General features: G+C 48.0%; 2 protein-coding genes across 5 annotated transcripts; one reads left to right on the top strand and one right to left on the bottom strand.

The window, feature by feature from the left end:
* Window positions 1-1,041: 1,041 nt before the first annotated feature.
* On the top strand, window positions 1,042-6,801 carry LOC120832581 (synapse differentiation-inducing gene protein 1-like). The gene is made up of 4 exons (XM_040198980.2): window positions 1,042-1,509; window positions 2,873-3,349; window positions 5,325-5,462; window positions 6,089-6,801. Exons 2-4 carry the CDS (start codon window positions 2,888-2,890, stop codon window positions 6,245-6,247), a joined length of 759 nt encoding a protein of 252 aa, XP_040054914.1. The 5' UTR covers window positions 1,042-1,509; window positions 2,873-2,887; the 3' UTR covers window positions 6,248-6,801.
* Window positions 6,802-13,071: 6,270 nt separating this feature from the next.
* vsx2 (visual system homeobox 2) lies at window positions 13,072-21,518 on the bottom strand. Of its 4 annotated transcripts, XM_078089409.1 has the most exons (6): window positions 21,434-21,518; window positions 17,473-17,988; window positions 17,098-17,182; window positions 16,589-16,724; window positions 14,283-14,463; window positions 13,072-14,044 (listed from the first exon to the last, which is right to left on the bottom strand). In XM_078089409.1, exons 2-6 carry the CDS (start codon window positions 17,894-17,896, stop codon window positions 13,659-13,661), a joined length of 1,212 nt encoding a protein of 403 aa, XP_077945535.1. In that variant the 5' UTR covers window positions 17,897-17,988; window positions 21,434-21,518; the 3' UTR covers window positions 13,072-13,658. The 4 variants fall into 4 exon arrangements, with proteins under 4 accessions (XP_077945535.1, XP_040054886.2, XP_040054887.2 ...); XM_040198952.2 differs by lacking the exon at window positions 21,434-21,518 and having other exon boundaries at window positions 16,589-16,712; window positions 17,473-18,836; XM_040198953.2 differs by lacking the exon at window positions 21,434-21,518 and having other exon boundaries at window positions 13,072-13,981; window positions 16,589-16,712; window positions 17,473-18,836.
* Window positions 21,519-21,661: the final 143 nt, after the last annotated feature.

The raw sequence follows: 21,661 nt of genomic DNA, 5'->3' as shown, positions 1-21,661 counted from the left end.
GGGAAATGGAGCAGAAGAAGAGGCCACAGAGTGGACCATAAATATGCACAGTGCACAAGACAAAAGTCTGGTCCAAAGACAAATCTTCGCTTTTCACGAATTATGCCCCACGTGGCACTACTGAGTTTATTCCTGGGCCATTTGCACACAGATCTTCATTATAAAATGCTCCTCTGGATGCTGCTGCGAAGGCTGATGGAAAGACAGAAGAATAATGGGTAGATTCCGGTCCCCTCTTCTAATAAACTCATCTCCTGAGGGAGGGGAATCCATCACGGAGACGGCCGTGCTGTTGTGCCTCGTCGCCTCCTGCATGTGAACACAAGGTGAATGTGGGAGAGACGCAGCTCATGTGCGCCCGGTCTTATGAATGCGGCGCCATGTTTCACCCATAAAGTCTCCATCAGCGCCTTAATGCATCTCCCAGAGAAAGTGACAGGGCCTCGGCTTGCACATTATTAACTCTAGACGTTTTTATGAGCCGGTGGAACTGAGTGCTCCTTCTGAATAAGATATGTGTCCCGTGTTTAGTGACTCTGCATCAGTCATTCAGTTTCGGACAAGGCAAAACATCCTCTGATGAGCAATGTTTTTAGGGCGGGTTTTCACATGAGATCAAAGCCCCAGTCGGTGTGCCTGTAAACAGTAGTTATGTCATAATTATTCCCCAGTGAGATCAAAATGAATTAGTCTTAGTTTGGCTGTGTGGATGTACTATGTAGCACATTTGCTTGCATGGGAAATAGATGCATCCTTTCATAGACAGAATAATACAGTGTGGATCATAAGTAGCAGCTTAGCAGAGGGGTCAGGGCTTTTATACCCAATTGACACACGCGTGATAAATGCATGAGATTTGTCTAAAGTGTTAATCAAAAATAAATGCGCAGTGCATTTAATTTATTCATTCAGAGACATTGATGAGGAAACATGAAGGTAAATTTGCACATTTCGGAGAAACGAGAATAGAAAAGGAAACGATGCCGTGGAGGGGAATCCTGAATCCACGCGGCGGAAGGAGAGCTTTCTAACAAATGTTTTGTGGGCGTTTCTCAGAGGGGAACAATAACGCTGAAAACAGCTCGCAGGCGAGTTGTGCAAATAAACGCACGCGATGCGAGCCAAACATATTCCCACGTATCCAGCGCCGCTGTGGGAGGACGCGCGGGCGGTCGCAGTCGGGAGGGGGGAGAGAAGAGGAGGGGGGGTGTCACATCCGCGCTCACGCGCCCGATCAGCCGGCTGGAGAGTCACCTCGTTCCGGGGCGAAGTGTGCCAGACGGTGTGCGTGCAGCAGCGGTGCCGTGGTCCCGAGTCCGCTGCACCGCGCGCGCGGCGGAGTAACTTCCCCTGGTGGTCGGGGGGCGCGCGGGCGCGCGCGCGCGCTGCGCTGCGATGGCAGAATCCCAAAAGTGACGATGTGAAGTAGAAAGGTGCGTCCGTCCGTCTCGACTCAGACGCGCCGAGGAGCGATGCCGAGCGAAGCTGCGGGAGGATTTTCCACTACAGGTGAGGTGATGTCTTGTTTTTTTATGGGAGATGTTTAACCAATAGAATCCTGATGATATTCCTCGCCTCTTATTCCGGGGGAAATATATGAGATATCGCTGTGATTGAAGCGGGCAAAAGAAATATGAACATTTCCGGCACGATCAGCTTTAAGTGAGGTTAGCTGGTGTGTTATTATCAGAATAATTGAAATAGTGTTTTTTTTCGTGTGTGTGTGTGATTGACAAATATATGAATACATTGTGTCAAAAAGAGAAGAGAGAGCTGGAATTGCTCGTGGTCATTAATAACTGTGGAGTCCAGACACACGCTGACATGAAGTGCACATCTTCATGGCGTGAGATGAATTATTTGTGCATGTGGGACTTGTTTTTTGTTGTCTAATGTGGTGTGTAATGGAATGCCCTGTTATCTGGAGAGCGGCTCAGCCTCAGAAGCTTGTGAGAATGGACACAGTGCTCGGTGTGTGTGTGTGTGTGTGTGTGTGTGTGTGTGTGTGTGTGTGTGGGCTCACATTCGAGCACCGGCCCACGTTATTCACGCTCCTCCACGCTGAACGGCTCACCGGCTGTGAGCGTTTGAGTTTTGTCTCACAGGGGTCAGCGAGGTCAGAGGTCTCCTGCGCGTCGTCTCTGCGGGCCGGCAAGTCGCTGTCGTGTAATACATGCAAACGGATGCAATAATATGCAGCTATAACAAAAAACAGCTTGGTCGGGGTTCCTGTTTTATAGTTTTTGTTTAGTCAGACGCTCCGCTGAAGGCATTTCGAGCATAAATCAAGCCCTCGGTTTTCTCGTCGGTTTCCAGTGAAATGGCTTTTTATAACGCTAACACGCGGGATGAACTCTTCGTTGGCCTAAAGGATCTGGCCGTTGGGGCTGGATTTAAAAAAAGAAATAAAAAATGAGTGTATTTGCGCACTGAAATCTGGACATGCTTAGAATCCACAGCTCGTCATTGGCTGACGTGTTGCCTTAGTGACGGCCTCTCCTGGCTGGTTGTTGTTGTTATTTACACAAACACTATTTTTCTCCACCTCATCCACCCATTTCAAGACGTGGACGGGGACTGACGAAGGCCGGTGCAGACAGTCAAATCACGCTAAGTGGAGCTCGCCACACTTTCCATGACATGTGGAAGATTATTTGTCCCTAAATGTTTGCATCCGAGGGTGTGAGATGCAACAGATGAACATACAGCAGATGGGTGGTTTTATGTGCCAGACTGATGCTAGTGAGAGGAATGACAAAGCAAGACGGAATAATTATATTACTAAAAGAAATCGATTATGTTGTGTGTCCTGACCACGCGTTTTAGTTTTTAATAAATCCGATTGTATTCTAATTGTTCTTATTCCTTCCAGCAACCAGACTGGCGAATGTTTTCGGGACCTCATCCTTTTGAAGCGGCCACCATGGAGAGCCTCAGCGAGCTGCAGAACCCCCTGCTGGACAAAACCAACCGACAAGCGGCGCACAACGACTACCAGGGCTACCGGTGCGATTACCCCAGCCAGCCGTACCAGGACAGCCTCATCGGCTACTACTACAACGGGACTAACGGCGAGCAAAAGACTCAACAGTTCCTGGACGCCAAATCTCTGCATCTGGCCGTGGAGGCCTTCTACAGACCCAACTTCATCCTGTGCAAAGACGACGTGAGCCTTCACAGCAAGGACTCCAAGAGCGAGAGCCTGGAGACCACTTTCACGGAGACCAGGGACGCGGAGACGGACGGAGCTTCCACGGAAAACCCGCTGGGCGGCACACAAGCAGAGAAGGATGCCAAGATCCAGACGGTGTCGTACGACGTGGAGGACGAGCAGGGTCCCGAGTACGAGGTCAGAGGGCACACCGAAGAACGCACGGGGAATAATTGCTGTAACCACGCGGTTTAAAGAGCAAATGAATGGAAGTGAGAGCGATTTGGCTGTGTGTTGAGATTGAAATGACAAGCGTTAACGCGTACTTGCGGTGTTATTGACGGGGACGTCTTTCAGCTGAAAGTGAGCCCCGGTGTGGATACTCTTATGCTTATTATTTCATTTACCGTTGCAATATTACCGGCAGTGAGATTCACGCTCATTCCTCTTCTCTAAATTGTCAATTTACTGGAGTCTTTCAAACCCAGCGCCGGGTAAATGTAATAATTACATTCTCTAAAAAAGATGACACATCGCTCTTTCTTCACGCTCTTCAGAAGAGCCTTTTCAGAAGTGGTAAAAATGGAATTTCATCCAGGGACACTTGTGAAGTGCGAAGGTCTCTGAGGAGGACGTGTAGCAGCCTAACTGGGCCGATGATCACTTGGAGGCCGGACCGATAGATTGAGACACGCCATGAGTGCTGCGAGGGTACGGAGCTTATTCCATGTCGATTTAAAAGAGCAAATGAATCTGTTGAGCGGTGCTCAGCTGGAATAATAGACATTTCGCTCAGCACCTGCGTTTCTTTGGGCGTCTGCGGATTCATGTGAATGGCGAACGCACACACAAACACACAGCTCCGCACACCAAAAATGACACAAGCCAAATCACCAGGATATGGTCTGCATTTACCGCCACAAGAAAACTCAGCTGCGTTTTTGTCGGCAGGTGTGAAACAGAGAAAATAGTAAACGCAGGTCACAAAGTAGCAGGAGCGCGAGGGCGATGCAGGTGTGGGTCCGCGGGGCCGAATGTCCCCTCACGAGCCTAACGAGGCCTCCGAGAGCGCAGCGACAGGGTTGTTAGAGGCCCCCTCCGGGGCCTCCGTGGAGCCACACCAGACCCGGGAGTGTGTCCCCAGTGGGCCGGACTCGGTGTCCCACAGGCTGTCAGCGGGACTCAACGCGCCAGACACTCTGTTATCGCGTCCTGCTACGAAGATGGAGTGGAGATTGCTGCTGTTTGTAGCCGTGTTGTGAGCAGCTGCTGTCTTGATGGATCACACCCGGCGGTCCAGGTGGGCAGCGTTCGTGAAGGAGATAACAGGGAGCTGCGTAATCTTGTCCTGGCAAAGGTATAGCTGCACCCGTTTGGCTACCTTGCACTTTCCGCTACAGAGTGGACGCTTTCTGCGCGGAAACGTCTTTAAAGTAGCACAAATAACTCCCATTAGATTCCGCAGGTTTGCTAAATGGAGATCAGATCAGAAGCCAAAAGCTCCTTTCTTCTCCGCCGCCCCCCGACTTTAATTACCTCTAAAACGGCTTGTTTATCGATTTTCATTTTGGCCCTCCCTTTTTTCTCAGCTTTGATTGATCCCTGCAGGCCACGGGACAAACAAATAAAACCCGCCCCCTTGTTTATCTAGACAAACAAATGCACCGGCAGCGTCCTCTTAAAAAGGTCACCCGTGCGGGGTCCCATCGCCGCCGCCATCCGGTGACCCCCCCGCGCACAGCGCGGGAGAGAACCCGTTGGTGCCGTAGAAGAAGCCGGGACGCGTTGAGGGAGGGAGATGGCGGAGAGGTTCTCCCTCGCGCCGCCGAAGCGATCGGGCCGCGTAAAAGGACACGCGCGGCCTCCTTGCTGTTTCCCCCCCCCCCCCCGTCACCTCCACCATGATGGAGCGATCCGCTAATCCTGTGTTATCTGTCAACCGGCTCACGGGTGTCGACAGAGGCACCAAATCCTTTCTGGTTGGCAGAGCACATCATGTCCTGGGTGGTGGTGGAACGAGGGCGGGTGGGGGGGGGGGTTTGAGTTGTCAAGCTAACGTTGTTCAGAAATCACCAGCCGGTATTAATTTTGTTTTTTATTCAGGTCCCAAGGTTCCTGTCTCACGTGTCGATTGTCTTTGGAATCAGTCTCATCTTCTCCCGCTGCCTTGCAGAGTGACAGCTCCAGTGACAGCGAGAGCGAGGACAACTTCTTCGTGCTGCCCCCCCGGGATTACCTGGGCCTCGCCATCTTCTCCATGCTCTGCTGCTTCTGGCCCTTGGGCATCGTTGCCTTTTACTACTCTCACAAGGTAAAGAGAAGAATAAACCCCCCGCAGCCCGTCGTTAACTGTGATTACTCAGCATTCTATTTAAGGTCAGCGAGCACAACCACTCAGACAACTGCCACCGTTGCCCCTTTTTTTTCCTGCCCGCCACCCTCCCGGCGGTTGCTTCAGATGACTGACTGCGTAAAAATTCAGCAGGTTCGGACGACCTGTCGCCCCTTGGTGTTCACTTTAGGAAGCCGTTGAAGGTTTTTTGTCCTCGGCGTGCTTGTGTGAGCAGTGCACTTTTATTACATTACTTTAAGCGGGTTGCGTCCACAGCGGAGACCCGGTCCACTCTCATGGAAAACATACATCTAATGTCCTTCAACATCTGTTGGTGGCCTCTACGGCCTCTTCTTGACATGAAAAATAATGCGGCAGCAGAATAAATAAAGGCCAGGCTCATTTTTTTGTTGTTGTTGGAATCCAAAACACACCAAATAACACATTTGTCTCCGTCAGATGGGTAATGACCTAATTGCCATGGCAACTAATGGCTCCCAAAGAGCATTTCTTGTTTTCTCCCTTTTGACGGTGGCCTGCCGCCTACTCGTTGCACTCGCCGCTGATGAGTAAGCTGGTTTCCCTCTGCGCTTTGTTTCTTCCAGACAGGCAAGGCCATCTCCAAGGGAGACTTCTCCCGGGCGGGAATGAGCTCCAGGAGAGCGCTGTTCCTGGCGGCGCTTTCCATCACCATTGGAACGGGGATGTACGTGGGGGTGGTCGTGGCGCTGATAGCCTACCTGTCCAAGCCCGGGCACGCATAGCAACGCGTGGCATCGCATGGAGACGGAGGAAAAGAGGGAAGACGAGGTTGGAATAAAAAAAATGAAAAAAGGGGGGGGGGGGCTCTGCGATGAGAAAAGACTAAATCAGAGAGACAAGGGAAAATAAGCTGTGCGGACGGAGTGCTGCTGACAGCGTATTGATCCGACTGCATCTTTATTTCTGGGATGCAACACTCCCACCGAGCTGACGCTGAGAAGGACGACTACTCACAAAGACTGAGACGCTAAAGCCTAGCAGGACCTACCCACCTTTCACTGTCCTTTACAGCTGTTTCCTTTTACCTTTACAGTAGCTGTGTTCTCTGCCAACACTATTGCAGATTGTATAATTGTCCACTTTGTAAATTAATTTCTTAGAAAAACATGTGATCGTTTATTCAAGGAACACGCCAGAAAAGAAGAAAGTGGACCCTAAAATCCAAAGTAAAAAACACAAAGCGAGCCGCTGAGCAGTGGACAGGAGAGGTATTTGTGTTTATTGTGTACTGTAAATTAGGTCAATAAATACTTTTGGCATGAATAATGAAAAGTCACCTGCTATGTCTCTCATCTCTAATTCATTGTCTCCTCGACACTGCAACCGAGGGGGGGCTTCTAAATGGGGGATACTCCTGCAGTTGCCAGCGGCTATGTGGAAAGCTCCACTTATCAACAGCAAAATGAGGAAGACGATTGCTTACAGCTGAAACCGTCGAAAGGGTCCACAACAAATTGATCGTATGAAACACTACTTGCAGCAACATCAACGTTCTGCTGTTGGATATCATCCAGTTTGTATCACACACACTGAACCGGTGACCCGGACATGGATTGTGTGTTTGGAGAAGAGCGCGTTGTTGACCACGCACCCTTTACACTCGACACCTCGAGACCGACGGCCTCGCTGCCTCGGGGGGACATCAGCCGCCGTCTCTGAGGGCGACCTGTCAACGCCAAAACGAGAGCAGAGCTTCACCCCCCCCCCCCTCTGGGACTTGGAACAACCATCATCGGAACACCGGGCCTCCACGTCCGCACGCCGAGGTCAAGAAGTAGAGGAGAAAATATGGAATACACCCCCCCCCCCCTCCACGTCGTTTGCTGTACCTGAACATAGAGGAGCGGATTGCACGGCCTGACCTCTGTTATATCAGTCTGCCGCCTCCTTTGTGGCTTGTGGGGGGCGAAGGAGGCGCTCCCATCAATGGGGGGCCGTACGGGGTTTTAAAGTGGGCTCACTCGGCTTTCTCTCCCACTATAGACGGGGAGCTTCACCCACGGCCGCTCGCCCACACACACACACACACACACAGTATCCGTGACTGGTTCAGACCACGAAAAGTGATTTTTATTAGTCATCCGCCCCCGCGTGAATTAAAAAACCAAAAAGGTAGGAGCAGGTTGAGTGTGAACTGCAAATAGGCGTGTTAGTAGACTAGACTTTCAGTGTTATATCACATTACCTGTCACATCGCAGCGGATGACAGAAAGAAAGAGGGGAAATAAATTGGTGTCGCACACAGAACTACGGCGAGAAACATGATGAATGGGCTGAAACTAAATGGAAAGAACCTGAAAGGCGGCGCAAAGACAAAATGACATTAGAGCCGAGTGCTGCATTAATAAGGAGCGTGACGCTCACGCGACTGAAAGCCTTCTTTTCAGATTCGTATCGTTGCCTTGATGAAATGCCTGTCGCTGCTCACCAAACAATCGCTTCAGATTGCGCGACGCTTCTGCAAAACAGGATGTATTTGAAGTGGTGGAGCGGGAAGAAAAAAAAAAGAAAGAAAAAGGCCGTGAGCGTTGCATCCTTTTGTTTTTCTGAAGATCCCCTTGTGAAAAGGATAGAAAATGAAGAGCGAGAACGGAGAACATGAGTCAGCGAGCTACGTTTTTTTTTTTTTTAAGCCGCCACCCGAAAAAAAAACGCGGTGGGAGGAGGTGAACAAGGAGGAGGATGGAACCTTCAGCTTTTGGGCAAATAGTTGTCATCTTGTAAAAGTGGAAAAAAGGCTCTCGGCTCTGCGCCGTGTGACTGATGTTAACTCAGAGCCGCATGGTTCACTTGTTAGATTACAGACCTCATCCGGAGATCAGCAGGCAGGTGCATTGCATGTGCATGTGATCATGTAGGGACATGGAGCTGCAGACACCGATGTTCTAACATACGCAGATAACATTGTGTCTGACGTCATCTGACGACCTCTTACTTCAGCTGGACTCAACTAGCTGTTAATCAAGTACTAATCAAATAAATGGCACTAAAGAGTGAAGCGTCAGTCTGTATTCCCAGGACCTCCCACACACCAACTCTTATGTCAGCATCTGCCTCTGAAACTCCCTCCCTCCCTCCCCCCTCGCCTCCCTCCCTCCCCCCCGCTTTAATATCAGAGCTAAGCTCATCTTTGAAGCCTTCCTAAAAACACGCTTATCTGCCCTCACACACACCTTTGTCGCACAGCGACGCGCCTCCCTCTGTGGCATTCGGCCTGATAAGGACCCCCCCTGCTCCCCCCTCCCTCCCCCTCCGCCTCCCGGCCTCCAGCTCGAGCGACGAGGGACGTGCGGTCCAGCTCTCCTCGTGATAAGCACAAGACTGCAACCTCAAAGACGCCGTCGGAAGCATTTAGGCATTTAAGATCAGGCGCACGGGAATGAGCTGGTTTTAATTGCGCCCTGTAGGTTCTGACCCTTCAGAGGGGGGGGGGGGGGGGGGGGGGGGGTAGAACAGGAAATGTTGAGCACGGGGGACAAAAAGCCAGTTTGGCAATACTCAAGCAGGCAGGGAGTAACACAGCTGACATCCGCTCGGATGACTGGAGTTGGCATGTTGCACAGCCCGCAGATGGCATGCAGGAAAAGGCCGGTGAAGGCCGGGGGGGGCGTGTGTGGATGGGGGGGGGGGGGGGGGGGGGCAGCTGCAGTGGAAGGCCGCCGGTGTCGTGCCACACACGTCGTAAATCTTTCTGGGACGAGCGGTCGAGTCCAACTTCAGGAGATAGCGGGTATCCGTTGCAGCCGGACAGCAAAGCGAGTCGGGTCCGTAAAGCCGATTGGGGCGGCGAAGGTTGCGATGGGACGTTGGGGCGTCCCACCATCCACGGTAATCACTCTAATCCATAAGGAGCTTTCAGATGCTTTCATTTTTTTGGGAGGAGGGGATAAAATAAAATGCATATGTTTATTTAGGGATTGGGATTTTAGGAATGGCGGAGGATTTTACAGCTGAAATGATGAGAGGGAAACGACAAGCTGGTGGAATTAAATGCGGTTTTCGTTTCCGTTATGTAACTCCCCTGTTTGTTCTCTTCGTGTAGTCAGACTCTAATAGATCATTGTGAAAGCCAAGAGTACACTCGTTAAACCACACTTCAATCAGCTGCTTAATCAAAAGGCGCGTGGGGATAATTCAGTATTATCACAAATAACACACAAGCACAATATCCTGCACAAACTGTGAATACTGATTTCAGCCCGGTTTGAAGTCCTGAGAGGATGATTTGTATCCCCATGAATGGGAGAAGAGTGCTGGCCGGCTCTGTGTGATCCAACCCTCTGGATGGCTTTGGGAAGAAAAGAAAAAAATAAAATAAACCTTGAGATGAAATCAGCCCCCAGCCAAGAAAGATCACTCAGCAGCAGTGTCGATCGCGGCTCCATTACCCACACCTGACAGCCTCATCACCCGGAGCGCCAGAGGAGTGACGAGAGACACCAATATCGATCAAGATATCAGATCAAGTCTGCCGTAAAAAAAAAAAGTATTAATAAATCACCTTTTTTTTTCCCCCTGCCAGACAGATATGAATCGATGTGCATGCGCGCGGCCGCCTATTAGCAGGATTTTCATTTGTTGGCTGCGTTATGGAGAAGATGTAATTGTGAACTTGTGCAGGTTAACAGGTTCTGATTTTAAAAGTAGCTCAAGACTTCCTCCCTGTGTATGAACTGCTGTACTGCACGCAGACTGCAAGACAAAGGGAGGACGGTTTACAATGAAATGCTCATAAAATGACATAAAGACAGATGTGATGTGAATGTGTAAATAATACGTACCATAGGTATGTCAATGTGTACAAACATTAGGACACACACATTGACACAGCATAGTGTACATAGTGTAACTTCTCACACATGCATCTTATAACAACGGGCAGTTTGTGTGTGTTTGTTTATGTAATATATAGTTTAGACACAATGCATATGCATATATATTGGGCCACCTCTGAAAATACACACATTTCTATCTACAAATGTCTGAATGTCACTAATTAAGATTACTAAACATTATTTGACCAACATTACAAAACATAATTTTGCAAGAATAAATATATATATATAGTGAACTGATATTTTCTTATTCCCCACGGACTACACAATCTTCACGTAGACGTTTCTGAGCAGGCTAATGTGAAAAGAATGGCTTCGAGATCTATTTCCTCCAAACATCTGCAACACTCATCAAGGTACAGAAGAATACTTACTACACCTCACTGGCAGGAAGGCTCTGTTACATTTGATTTGACATATTTTAAAATGTTATGATTTCCTTCCTCACTCACTCATCGTGATATGAATGTGCAATATTTTATATTTCGTCTGTGTGTGTTTTTCTTGTAGCAATACTACCTCGTTGGCTAAGTAGTACACAGTAAAGCACCAGAGGTTGAAATAATATAAGAATAATAAAAGAAGAGTAAAAGTGAATACAAGGATTATCAATTGAAGTTTCCTCACTGCAGCCTAACAAGCTTCAACCCCAAAACACACTGAAGTTCTGAGCACAACGGTGGCTGAAACATATTTTACAATCATACAAATAATAAACCACGACCAAAGCATGAACAATATGATCAATATGATCAATATGATCAATTTGATCTCTGTGACCAAACCAAAAACAGCCTGCGCAGCTTTAGCTCGCGCTCCCAGCTGCGTTGCTAGGCAACAACGTCTTTGTTGACATCGGGGGGGTTGCGCAGTGAGCTGCTGCACTCACCTGTCCACTGGTCCTCTGTGTCCCAGTATAACCAGTAAACGTTCCTCAGTCAACAGCATGTTAGCTAGTTGTGTATTAAAATGGGATCTGTAAAGAAGACGCAACATTTGACCTTTGGTCACATTGTTGGGAGAAGGTCAGATATCTACATGGTTTTAATGGGCAATTAGACATATTGGTGCACACAGGGATGCATACATAGCCTTATAATAATATGTCTTTTAAACGTCTCTTCACGTGGTGCTGTAATGACGCGCCTGTGCAGCAGAGGGCGCAACAACACAACGCATTCAGTTTAACTTCATCTTGTGTGGATCTCAACTCGGCAGCATCTGGAGCCCAGAGTCTTCCCAAAATGATCAGCGTGCACTTAACCTCACCAATGGAACCATATCCCTCACAACCACATCGAAAAAATAAATTGAATGTCAACGTTGCATTAGTCAAAATCTGTCCATAAACCTCCCTCTGATCTCACTCTGCGTGGATTGAAATGATCTTCTGAGGGTCTTCAACAAGCATTCTTTCCATCATAAGGGATACTGTGAATTACCTCCTCATATCCAATACGAACAGCTTGATCTCCGGCAAATCTGATTCATCACAACCTTCCATTGCACTCCGAGGGGATTAAATAGCTTTGCACTTAGAGCAATAATCCTCACTCTGTATGTCTTGGCCTCAATAACTGAATTGGGATGAGGGCTTGTGGAGGTGAGGCCTCAGTTTATTGCAAATCACTTCTGTCACTCCAGCTAGAATGGCCTTTGGCATTTAATTAATTCACCCTTAAAAGAGGATGTTGCTTGAATGTGAGTTGAATTACTCTGAAAGTTAAGAATAAACATTATGTTTTAACTCATGTAAGTATACTGAACAAACATCAGTGTTGACTTGTCGATGACACAAACTCAGGGATCATGTTTTAATGGTGGAGGAAATCTCAAGCACGCCTCTTCATCTGCCTCCAACTCCATTTACTTCAGACATCTTTCTCAATGGTCCCATGTTTATTTCTGCTTTGACTCTGAAGGCTCATGAACACCTTCAATGTCTTGCAGAGGGAATTTGTCCACACCGTACCTTTACTGCCAGGGAGCTTTATTCATTGCAGGTTAATTCCATCATCATTTCTTATTACTCTGACACACTCCGGTCCGTTTGCTAGCCGTTAATAATCATTGTGTAAATACTTCTCTCTGTCAACAACGTAATTTGCAACCTTTCCGCCATCAGGTGACATCGTGGTTCCGATCTTAGAGCCATCCGGCGCTGAGACCTGCAGCAGCGTACCGGAAACAGTCGTCCTGCCCTTTTAAATTGCACTCGGCCTCGTTGGGGTAGTTTTCAATTTTCCTTTTCACTCATTATGCGGCTCCAGTGGCAGGCTGAGAATGAAATTTAAAATGTGATATGGATTACAGCCAACGCGCGCACATAGCGTGTCGGAGAAGCTGACATGATACATAGCTTTATTTGGAAGATGAAGATCGGCGACTTTGTCTAAGTGTTTAGATTAAGAGGATGAAGCAGCCTGCTGCTCCTTTAATGGCATCTATCAAAGTGATTTGACATCAGCCGGAGGTCATCCCGCTTCTGGGGTTTTGCTCCCCCCTCCCCTTCTTCCCCCCCCCCTCCCTAACGCACTGGAGCCTCGGTTTAATCTGAAAGCGAAGGCTCTCAACTGCGACGGATTATCGGGGGGCTAATCCAAGCGTCCCGACGAGCGCCGCCAGCCGAGCGCCGGGTGACCACGAGTGGCTGCGGCGAGGCCTCGAGAGCTTTGAAAGGACAGCGGCTCAAACACACACCAAAAGCCACATTTGATAAAAGGTTATTTCTGTTTTATGGTTTCGTATTTTGCGTTTTACATATTTTGAAATGAAAACACACACAATTTCCAAGACTACATGTAAAGTTGTGCCTCAGTGAGAGGGATTCATATATCAAGTATGTACAGTGTGAAATGGGACAATTACTTTCTGTCGGTGGGATGTTTTTTATCAGAAATGTCACTATTCAGTAGCTGTGTGAGCAACATTAAAATGAAACGCACTCGTGGGTTACCAGTAGTCCCGATGAGTGATATAACTGTCGTACTTGATTTAATTGCCTCATCTTACTCTCTATATACACCGATATTAACACTTTACTCCCCAACCCAGTCAAATCCTCTCTACTATGCACGAGCAACAACGACCGTAGATCTGGAAGTAAATGATAAAAAGTGCATTTGGCATATCCTCTGTGCGGCAGTGAACCAGGTGATCTGTCTCCTCAAAGAAGTCCAGGCGAGAGGTCAGCGACGGGTGACCCCCTGCAGCCCGGCGAGCTGTGTTTGGGAAGCCCACCGCGCTCACTCGTGAGGATATCGGTCCGCGGGGGGGGGGGGGGGAACGCGCCGGGCCTCTAAGGGCTTTTCTCCTCCTCTGCAGGTCTCAGGGGATCGCCGGCCTTCTCCTCGGCCCCCCGCCTCTTCTCCTGCTCGCCCTCCGGCGGTCTGTCTTGAGAAACCGTCCCGAGCACTTTGGCGCTGTGCTCCTGCGCCTTGGCCCTGAGCGCAGCGATGCTGTTCTCTCTCAGTTCCTCTTTAGAAATGGCGGCCTTGCCCTCCGACCTCTTCTCCTCTGCTTCGGCCTCTTCCGCCCTCTGAGGGGTCGGCTGCTGGGGCGCGTCGCACTGTCCCGTTGCCGCCGGGGGCACCGCGGCCTCCGTGGACTTTTTGTGCATCCCTGCAAAGAGTCGCGGGTATTCAGATTTAGAATAGCGCCTGTGGATTGGTAAGCCATCTTGGACTGAAAATAGCAAGCAAAAATAGTTGCGGTTTAGAATTTAAAGTTTGAAACGGATGATGTGTGGTCTTTGTTGACTGCTTTACCAGTAGAGCATCTAACACATGAGCACAGTATCACCTCGTCACTGCGTTGAATCATGGGGCGCATAAGCCCTCATCATCTACCATGAACTGTCGACGCGATGGGACAATGGATGCACAGGGTTGGGTGGGGGGGGGGCACACAGATGGAGCCTCACCGAGCAGCCAAGGGGCGCAGGACTCCATGACGCCGTCCTTGGCGGACTTGAGGATGGACTCCGGCAGGGGGATGGAGTGCCTCACCATGGCTCCGTAGAGGCCGTACTCGGCCATCACGGTGCTGCGGCCCCAGCACTTCTCCCGCTTCCTCCACTTGGCTCTGCGGTTCTGAAACCACACCTGTAACAGGGGGGACCGAGCGCACGGTTATTGGTCACCGGCGCCTTCACCTCCATACAAGACAGAAAACTCTGAGCGTATCGGATTAGTTTGGGCTGCTAAACATTTACACTTCTGAAACAAAATGCTGTGCACTCATCATTGTGTTTTGGGTCTATCAGGCCTCTAACGTTAAGACTTTGGAAATAGCTTATTAGTCTTCTAAAGAAATCCAACTGCAGTGAGGAAGATACCACTTTTTAATAAGAGACCTTAAACAGGTTTTGGCTTCATGCAAAATCAAGAAATGATTAACTAATAATGTCTGATCAGTTATAAACCATCGATATGGGTCCACAGTCCACGTGGCAACTGCTCACGTCACGGTGTGGGTTTGTTTCCGGTTTTATTTTGTAGTTCCCTGCCTCGTTGTACCTGGGTGAGCGTCACTTCCTGCCCTGTCGCGTCATCGCCTGTGATTGTCTGATTGTTTCCACCTGTGTCCAATCACCTGCGCCGTCCCGGTGTATTTAAACCACGTGTGTCTCTTGTCGGTTCATTGCATGTGTTTCACATGTCGGTGAGGTTTCCACTGGCCTGTTAAGCTCTGTGATCACTAACCATTGACCATTACTAATGCTGCGCTCATGTTTTGTCCATGCACATCTCATTTCAGAGGAGACCTCCATGTCCCGTTGTGGTAACCGAGGGGTTTGGGTTTGGGATCGAGTCCATCGATTGGCTGCAGGTGTGCGGGATGCCTGCGCGCTGTCAGCGCTCATCTCGTCCCCGCGGCCGCATCACAGCGGGTTTGACACATCGCGACGCTTCAACAAGCGCTTCAGCCTCTGCGGGAAATCCGTTCAGCTCCGAGGGGCCGCGTGAGCCGCGTGGCACCAAACACCGGGCTGTTAAACGCGTCGGCACCTCTGACGGCCGCGTAAAGAGAGAGGCGGGGTGTTCAATTGGAAAAGATCATGTCCCCCCCTCTCTTCCCCCCCTTCTTATATAATTCTGATGATAACCCGTATTTCATACAATATATCTTCTTTTTTGTTGTTGGAGAAATTGCTTCTCTGCCGCTGAAAAGAAGCCCGCGCGGAGGAGTGACCCAGGGGCGCGCCGAGGCTGATTGAAAAATAAGTTAATTTCAGGCCCGATCGATGGCGGGGCAGGCGGGCAAATATCACGGGAAATTAAACTACCGGGACTCGGGGGAGCAGCGCTATTGACCCGTGCTAATAAATTCAATGTAGTTATTTCATTTGACCCCCCCCCCCCCCCCCCCCCTCCCAGCAGCCAGCTCGTCTGATTTAACTAATTACACTCAATAAGAAATTGGCTGTTAATTCTATGTGGGAGAGGAGCCGGTATTTGTTTATTTCCCCCCTTTTTTTTGTTTTTTATTCTCGGCCGCACCGTAATGAGGACGAGATTAAAATGCGGCCCAGCAGATGGATGGTCCGGGTCGCACTGCAATCTCCTTCCGCCTTGATAGCCTGATTAGGTCGTTAGTGGCTCCTTGAGAACAAATTGTTTCACATCCAGCGCTCCCCGGTGAGAGAGCATCAGTCCCGGGAAGAGGCGCTGGAGGACGGGGTGTGGGGGGGGGGTGTGTGTGGGGGGTCTATTCCAGCCCATCTCCCCGTTAACAGCTGGAGGAAGATGCTCCGAAGTAAACATTCATAAGACAATACATGGAAAATAACGAAATGTGTTTTCAGAGACACGTGTTAGTGTTTCAGAGAGGTGATGATGTGCAGTGTCAGTCTAAAATACAACAATATCGAACGTGTCCGTCATGACTCAATAAGGGCCTTTTATTTTGCTTCGATCAGCCAAGCATTCTCATTTGGCAGAGAGCACGACTAATAGTATTTTTTTTAAATAACGTATTTTCTTACTTTCTAGTTTACAAAGCTCAAAAGAAAGAATAAAATGGATCGAAAGGGACCGCACGTGTGATTTCTTTCAGTTGTAGCCTTTTAGTCTATAATTACGCTTTTAGGCTGTGTAATTATGACGTTTGATATAAAGCTCCATTCTTAAAGTAAAGATAAAATAGGTGCAATTCATATAAAAAACAATACAGTCAAAGTAGTACAAACCGAATAGTTACTATTAAGACCGAGTATTATTATATCACCTGTATCCGGTCTTCAGGTAGCTCTGTTTTCATGGCCAACATCTCTCGGGCGTAAACATCCGGGTAGTGCGCTTCATTAAAGGCCTTTTCCAGCTCCTCCAGCTGATATGAAGTGAATATGGTCCTGTGGAAACGGCTGGTCATTATTGGAGTATTACTGGTTATTGGACGGAATAGATTAGTTCCTGCAGGAATCAAGGCAGTCTGATTTGAATGAAGATGTACATACAAAAACGTAAAGCAACATTCAACTGATTTATATAAATAAGATTTTATTTCATGTGCATGTAAGAAGTGTAGCAAAGCAAACAGAACATTTAATTCATAGTAAAACCAGTGATTTGACTATTGTGTGTTTGCTTAAGCCTAGAAATTAAAAAATAACGGAAAATAAATAATTGATTATGTTTTTTTTGGAGGCCTCAATACACGTTACTTAAAAAAATGCAGCCATGATCATTTCTGCAATTCTTCTAAACATGAACATTTCATCAGAAATCAACACTAACCGGTGGCGTCTTTTCTTCCGTTTCTTGCTCTGATTTACTGATGACTTTGAGAGTTTTCGTTCATTTGAAGATAAATCATCTGAATCTGGATACAAAAAATTAAACGTCAAAGAAAAAATAGTTAATCAACATGTTTTTTTCACGTAAAATATTTTACGTTTTTTGCATATTCAGGATAGATGTAATGCTAACTGTTGACACTAAAACATCACTGCTATTTTATAAAGCCATTTCATTTGAGTGATGTAATTTAATGCCACGCAGTATGATGATAACATTAACAGCAATAATTATAATTATTAATAAAATGTAAAAATAGCACACAGCAATGACGCAGAGTATTTAAAATAACGAATAAGACCGAGATCACGTCACCTGAGGTGGCGGACTGACCGGCGTCCAGCGGCCCGCCGGCCCCGCTGTGAGGCTGCAGGTGGACGTCGTGCGCGTTGGACAGCACCGTCTCCAGAAACGCGGGTTGCCGGTAAAACGCCGGAATTCTACCCGGGTCGATTAATCCCATCCCGACACCTACGCCCATGCCGGCGGGGCCCAGCAGCGACCGGGCGGAGATCAGGTGCGCCCCGGGCGGCAGCGAGCTCAGCGGGCTCCTCAGGGCCGCGGACGGCTCCTTGTTCAGCCCCAGTATCTCCTGGATGCCGAAGCCGGTGCACCTGGTCGGCGGGTGGGTCGCGCTGCTCTTCGGCTGGTGGCTGTTACTCCCTCCGTTGGTACCCAGAGAGGGTTTCTCCGACAGGCGTAAACTTTCCGACAGCACGGAGCCTTGTTTCCCCGTCATGGTGTCTCCGGATGCTACTTGAAAGGCCTGTTTTTATTTTCGTCGTTGTTGTATTATACCGCCTGACAGAATGGTCCCCAGTGCATGATCGTCTGCATAACACACAAGTGTCCGTTAGAAAATGGTCCTTTTATCCAACAGGTCCATCCCAACAAGAGGCAGGACCCGGCAGCCAATCAGCTGCAAGGATTCAGGATTCCTGTGGATCAAGGATGCGTTATACGCCCTCTCGGATACATATCTGCATTTCCTTTCACGACTATATGGATAAACGGGGAAGCGATTTAGGCTGCAGAGACAGAATGGATCGAAATAGGAGGGGGACGAAATGAGAATAAAAACAGGGATTCTGCAGCATTACTCAAAACATCCGAAAGACTAAAAGTGACAAATAGAGAATACTATTTTATTGTACTATACATTTATACTAAACATATTTTAAACCATTATAAACTGACTGCAGACATATAATTGCTCAGATCAGTTTTCGTCATGCCGCCCTAATTAAATCATCTGAAATAGTGTAAAATTACGCCAATATGCTAAAGTAAATCCGTATATACCGTCGGCTCAATTGTTTACACACACCAACGCACAACTGTGATCTCTCTGTACCACCACTGGCTCACATGAATGGGTGGCTGGGTAATTGATCTCCAGATGCTGTGGGCAAAGTCATCACGCGAATCAAAGGCCCTCCCCAAAAACGACAGCTGGACGATCCGGACCCCGCGCGCTCCCGCGCCGCGTTAATCCCACAGCAGCAGATTAAACCGCAGATACATTTCCCCGGAGGAGCAGGGGAATTACACACAATGGGACACGAGTGGGAGAATATTAAATACTTTCCTGACCTGTTATTAATTATTAATGTATGCATTATTACAATAAAAAAAATGTCATATAGGGCCTGAAACATTATCTTTGCATTGTGGAATACAGATGTTAGAGAATAACATTTAGAAAATTAGTAGATTTTGTATATTTACATTTTACTGCAGACTTTTTACATAAATTAGTTGATTTACAGTAAATAGAACACATACTTATTATACGTCATGTGATTCTTTTAATACGTGTATTTATTTTAATAAAAACAAAGATGCTGAGCAAATGAATCATATTCTTGGTGTTTTCCGTGAGGGAATTCTCTCATTAACATAAAGCTAATTACATTATTTTCCTGCCAAAATCTTAACTAATGATTATATACTGTTTTCCTTTTTTTTTTACATTGCCGTTTATAGTTTTGTAATTAAAACCAAAATAAGGATAAGATAATTTTGTGGTCTTCCAAAAGCTTTACTTTGTACACATGCACGCATGTGCAAAAATACGATGCTATTGCAATAACATTTGAAGTGAAAAAAGAAACAAGCCTATCAGGTTAACTACAATATTAAAAAGAAACAATCTGTTGATACACAATGCACATATGCAAATGCTGAGCAACATTAACAAACATTCAGTACGAATATATCATATTTCAGTTTTAAAAAATCAATATTTTTTACCCTTAAAGTGTGATGACGTATGCATGCATTGATTTCTTCTCTACATGTCTGTTGTTTGTTCATTTGCACTTTCCACTCTGCTGTAATCCTGCAAATTTCCCCGCTGTGGGACTAATAAAAGATTATCTTATGACTAATGCAATCTAAAAATACACAAATTGTGGCACAGAGCCTCAACCGACCCGCCTCGCAACGTCATTTCTCTTATCAAACGGTGTGAAGTGAGCTGCTGATTAAGAAAGGTGAAACATGTTGCTGCTTCAATTAATGGCTGGGCCAGTTGAAACTAATTAGGGCCTATTTAGTGGAAACCCTAATGAAGAAATCCATGTTATTAGGATATGCTAATGACACATCAGCCTGCTGGGATGAAGTCATCTATTAACAAGGAAGAGTGTGAGTCACGATGACCCGTAGAGGCGACGCCGTGCTGCCCCCCTTTCACTCCACCACCTCTCCTGCTGCGATCGATGCGGCCCTCTTGGGTTTGATAATGCAACACGTCTCGTCTCTGTAATAATCTACAGAAACGGCCGCGCGGTGTTTTACATGCAGCGGAGAGGCCGCCTAATAAGGCTGTGTAGATTAAGGGAAGATCTAGTTCAGTCATTCGTGTAGATTGGGTTGCCCATCAAAGACCTGCAGGATCTGACGGCTGCAGATTAAAAAGCAAACAGCTGTTGGACATTTTTTTGTTGATGTGCCCCCCTCTCCCCTCCCTCTGCTCCCTTCACTCCTCCTGTTTTCTGTGCATGTGTCATTTTGGGGCGTATTGTGTACAATTTGAGTGTTCTCAGACCTCTAGAAGGGTTGTTATACGAGGACGCGGCGATAAACGTATGCAGCCCGTAACCTTCAAGAGGGCGTTCCTCTGCAGCGGGTCAGAAACTCATAAGCAGCTGCCAGCAGAAGCCGCCCACTGTCATGAATATCATATGACTGCTAAAGCTAAACATGCATCTGTGAAAATGATCAAGGCGGCCAGTTTTTTGAGGTCAAACTGAAAGTTTTGCACGACTGATCTTTGCACGTAAATATGAAGAACGCCGTCTTTATTAAGTGTATCGGCGGAGAATGAAGCCGCGTCCTCGCTGCTGAAACCGGATGCACCGCGACGAAAAACGAAGGCCCAGTCAGAGCCTCTGCTTTTCCCAAAGCCCTGGATGATGCCCCCCCCCCCCTCCCCTCTCCCCGGCACAGAGGGAGTTTGCAATCCCTGCAGCTTTTCTCATGGCTCCTCCACAATGGCATGTTTGGTAGCCGCCCGTCGGCATTGCTTAATTAGGCGAGCAGTTGATTCATTTGCACTAATTGACAGCTAATTTAAGGACTCGGGGCACATCGGATTGACACAGAGGCTATGTGAGGTCAAGGCAGTGCAGTGTGGATGGACGGATGGAGGGGCTCTAATGTCTCTCTCTCTCTCTCTCTCCATTTGGACGACCAGCTCTGTGGGAACTGACCCGTTTCTGCAGGAGGCTGCCCGGCTGAGGGGCCACATTGTGGATGTCAGGTCGCTCACCATGTCAACGCTCAGCGGGCTGAACGTTCATCGCGCCAGCGTCAACAAGTATGCAACCAGTGGTGGTGATGGTGGTCACCTCCAGGACTTAATGAGGGTGCCTTATTAGAATGTAGATAAAAACAGCTGCAATCTCCCACAGCATCAGAAAACATGATGAGAACAGATGAGTTATTGTACCGGTCAGTTAAGCGGGTTTGTGGGGGGATATATTCCATTTGTATCACTACTACTTAAAAAAAAAAGACAACGAAATTGTCTTCGGATCAACGGGTTCCTCAAAGCGCTCCGCAGTGCTCCTGCCCCGGACTTTTTTTATTATTTTTTTTTTAGGAGGGGTGAGCCAGGGTCCGTGCGAGAGGCAGGAGGGTGAAGCCCCCCCCCCCCCCCCCCGGGGCAACGGCCGCCTCTGTCCGTGTGAATCGGGAGGACGATGAGGGGGAAGTGTAACTCGTCGGCAGCGACATCTCCAGCCGAGAACAGGCCCAGGCGTTGTCTCACCTAATTACGGCGGATGGACTTCTTTTTGTTTCCCGTTCGGCATGCCTGTCTGATTCCCTTCTGGCTCGGGCCGCTTGCCCCGACGACGCTGAAGTGTGCTAATAAGAAAAGAAATGGTTCCTAGTAATTATGTCAGCTCTCATTAAAGGCGATGACAATGCGCAATATTATTTTTACGCAATGTTTTGTGTTAGGGGACCCTGCTTCAAACGCTCATTAAAGTGAAAG

Source organism: Gasterosteus aculeatus, chromosome 15, assembly GCF_964276395.1.
Source record: "Gasterosteus aculeatus chromosome 15, fGasAcu3.hap1.1, whole genome shotgun sequence".
NCBI classification, from domain to species: Eukaryota; Metazoa; Chordata; class Actinopteri; order Perciformes; family Gasterosteidae; genus Gasterosteus; species Gasterosteus aculeatus.
The sequence above is the reverse complement of the archived record's forward strand: the minus strand, read 5'-3'. Positions and strand labels throughout refer to the sequence as shown.

Bases quoted from the DNA above. Each gene is read 5' to 3' on its own strand.
- vsx2 (XM_078089409.1), bottom strand. From the start codon at position 17,896: ATGACGGGGAAACAAGGCTCCGTGCTGTCGGAAAGTTTACGCCTGTCG. The intron at 16,725-17,097 runs GTTAGTGTTGAT...AATAATGACCAG, and splicing joins CGGAAGAAAAGACGCCACCG to CCGTTTCCACAGGACCATAT. The intron at 14,464-16,588 runs GTGATATAATAA...CCCCTGTTACAG, and splicing joins TACCTGAAGACCGGATACAG to GTGTGGTTTCAGAACCGCAG.
- LOC120832581 (XM_040198980.2), top strand. From the start codon at position 2,888: ATGTTTTCGGGACCTCATCCTTTTGAAGCGGCCACCATGGAGAGCCTC. The intron at 3,350-5,324 runs GTCAGAGGGCAC...GCTGCCTTGCAG, and splicing joins AGCAGGGTCCCGAGTACGAG to AGTGACAGCTCCAGTGACAG. The intron at 5,463-6,088 runs GTAAAGAGAAGA...TGTTTCTTCCAG, and splicing joins CCTTTTACTACTCTCACAAG to ACAGGCAAGGCCATCTCCAA.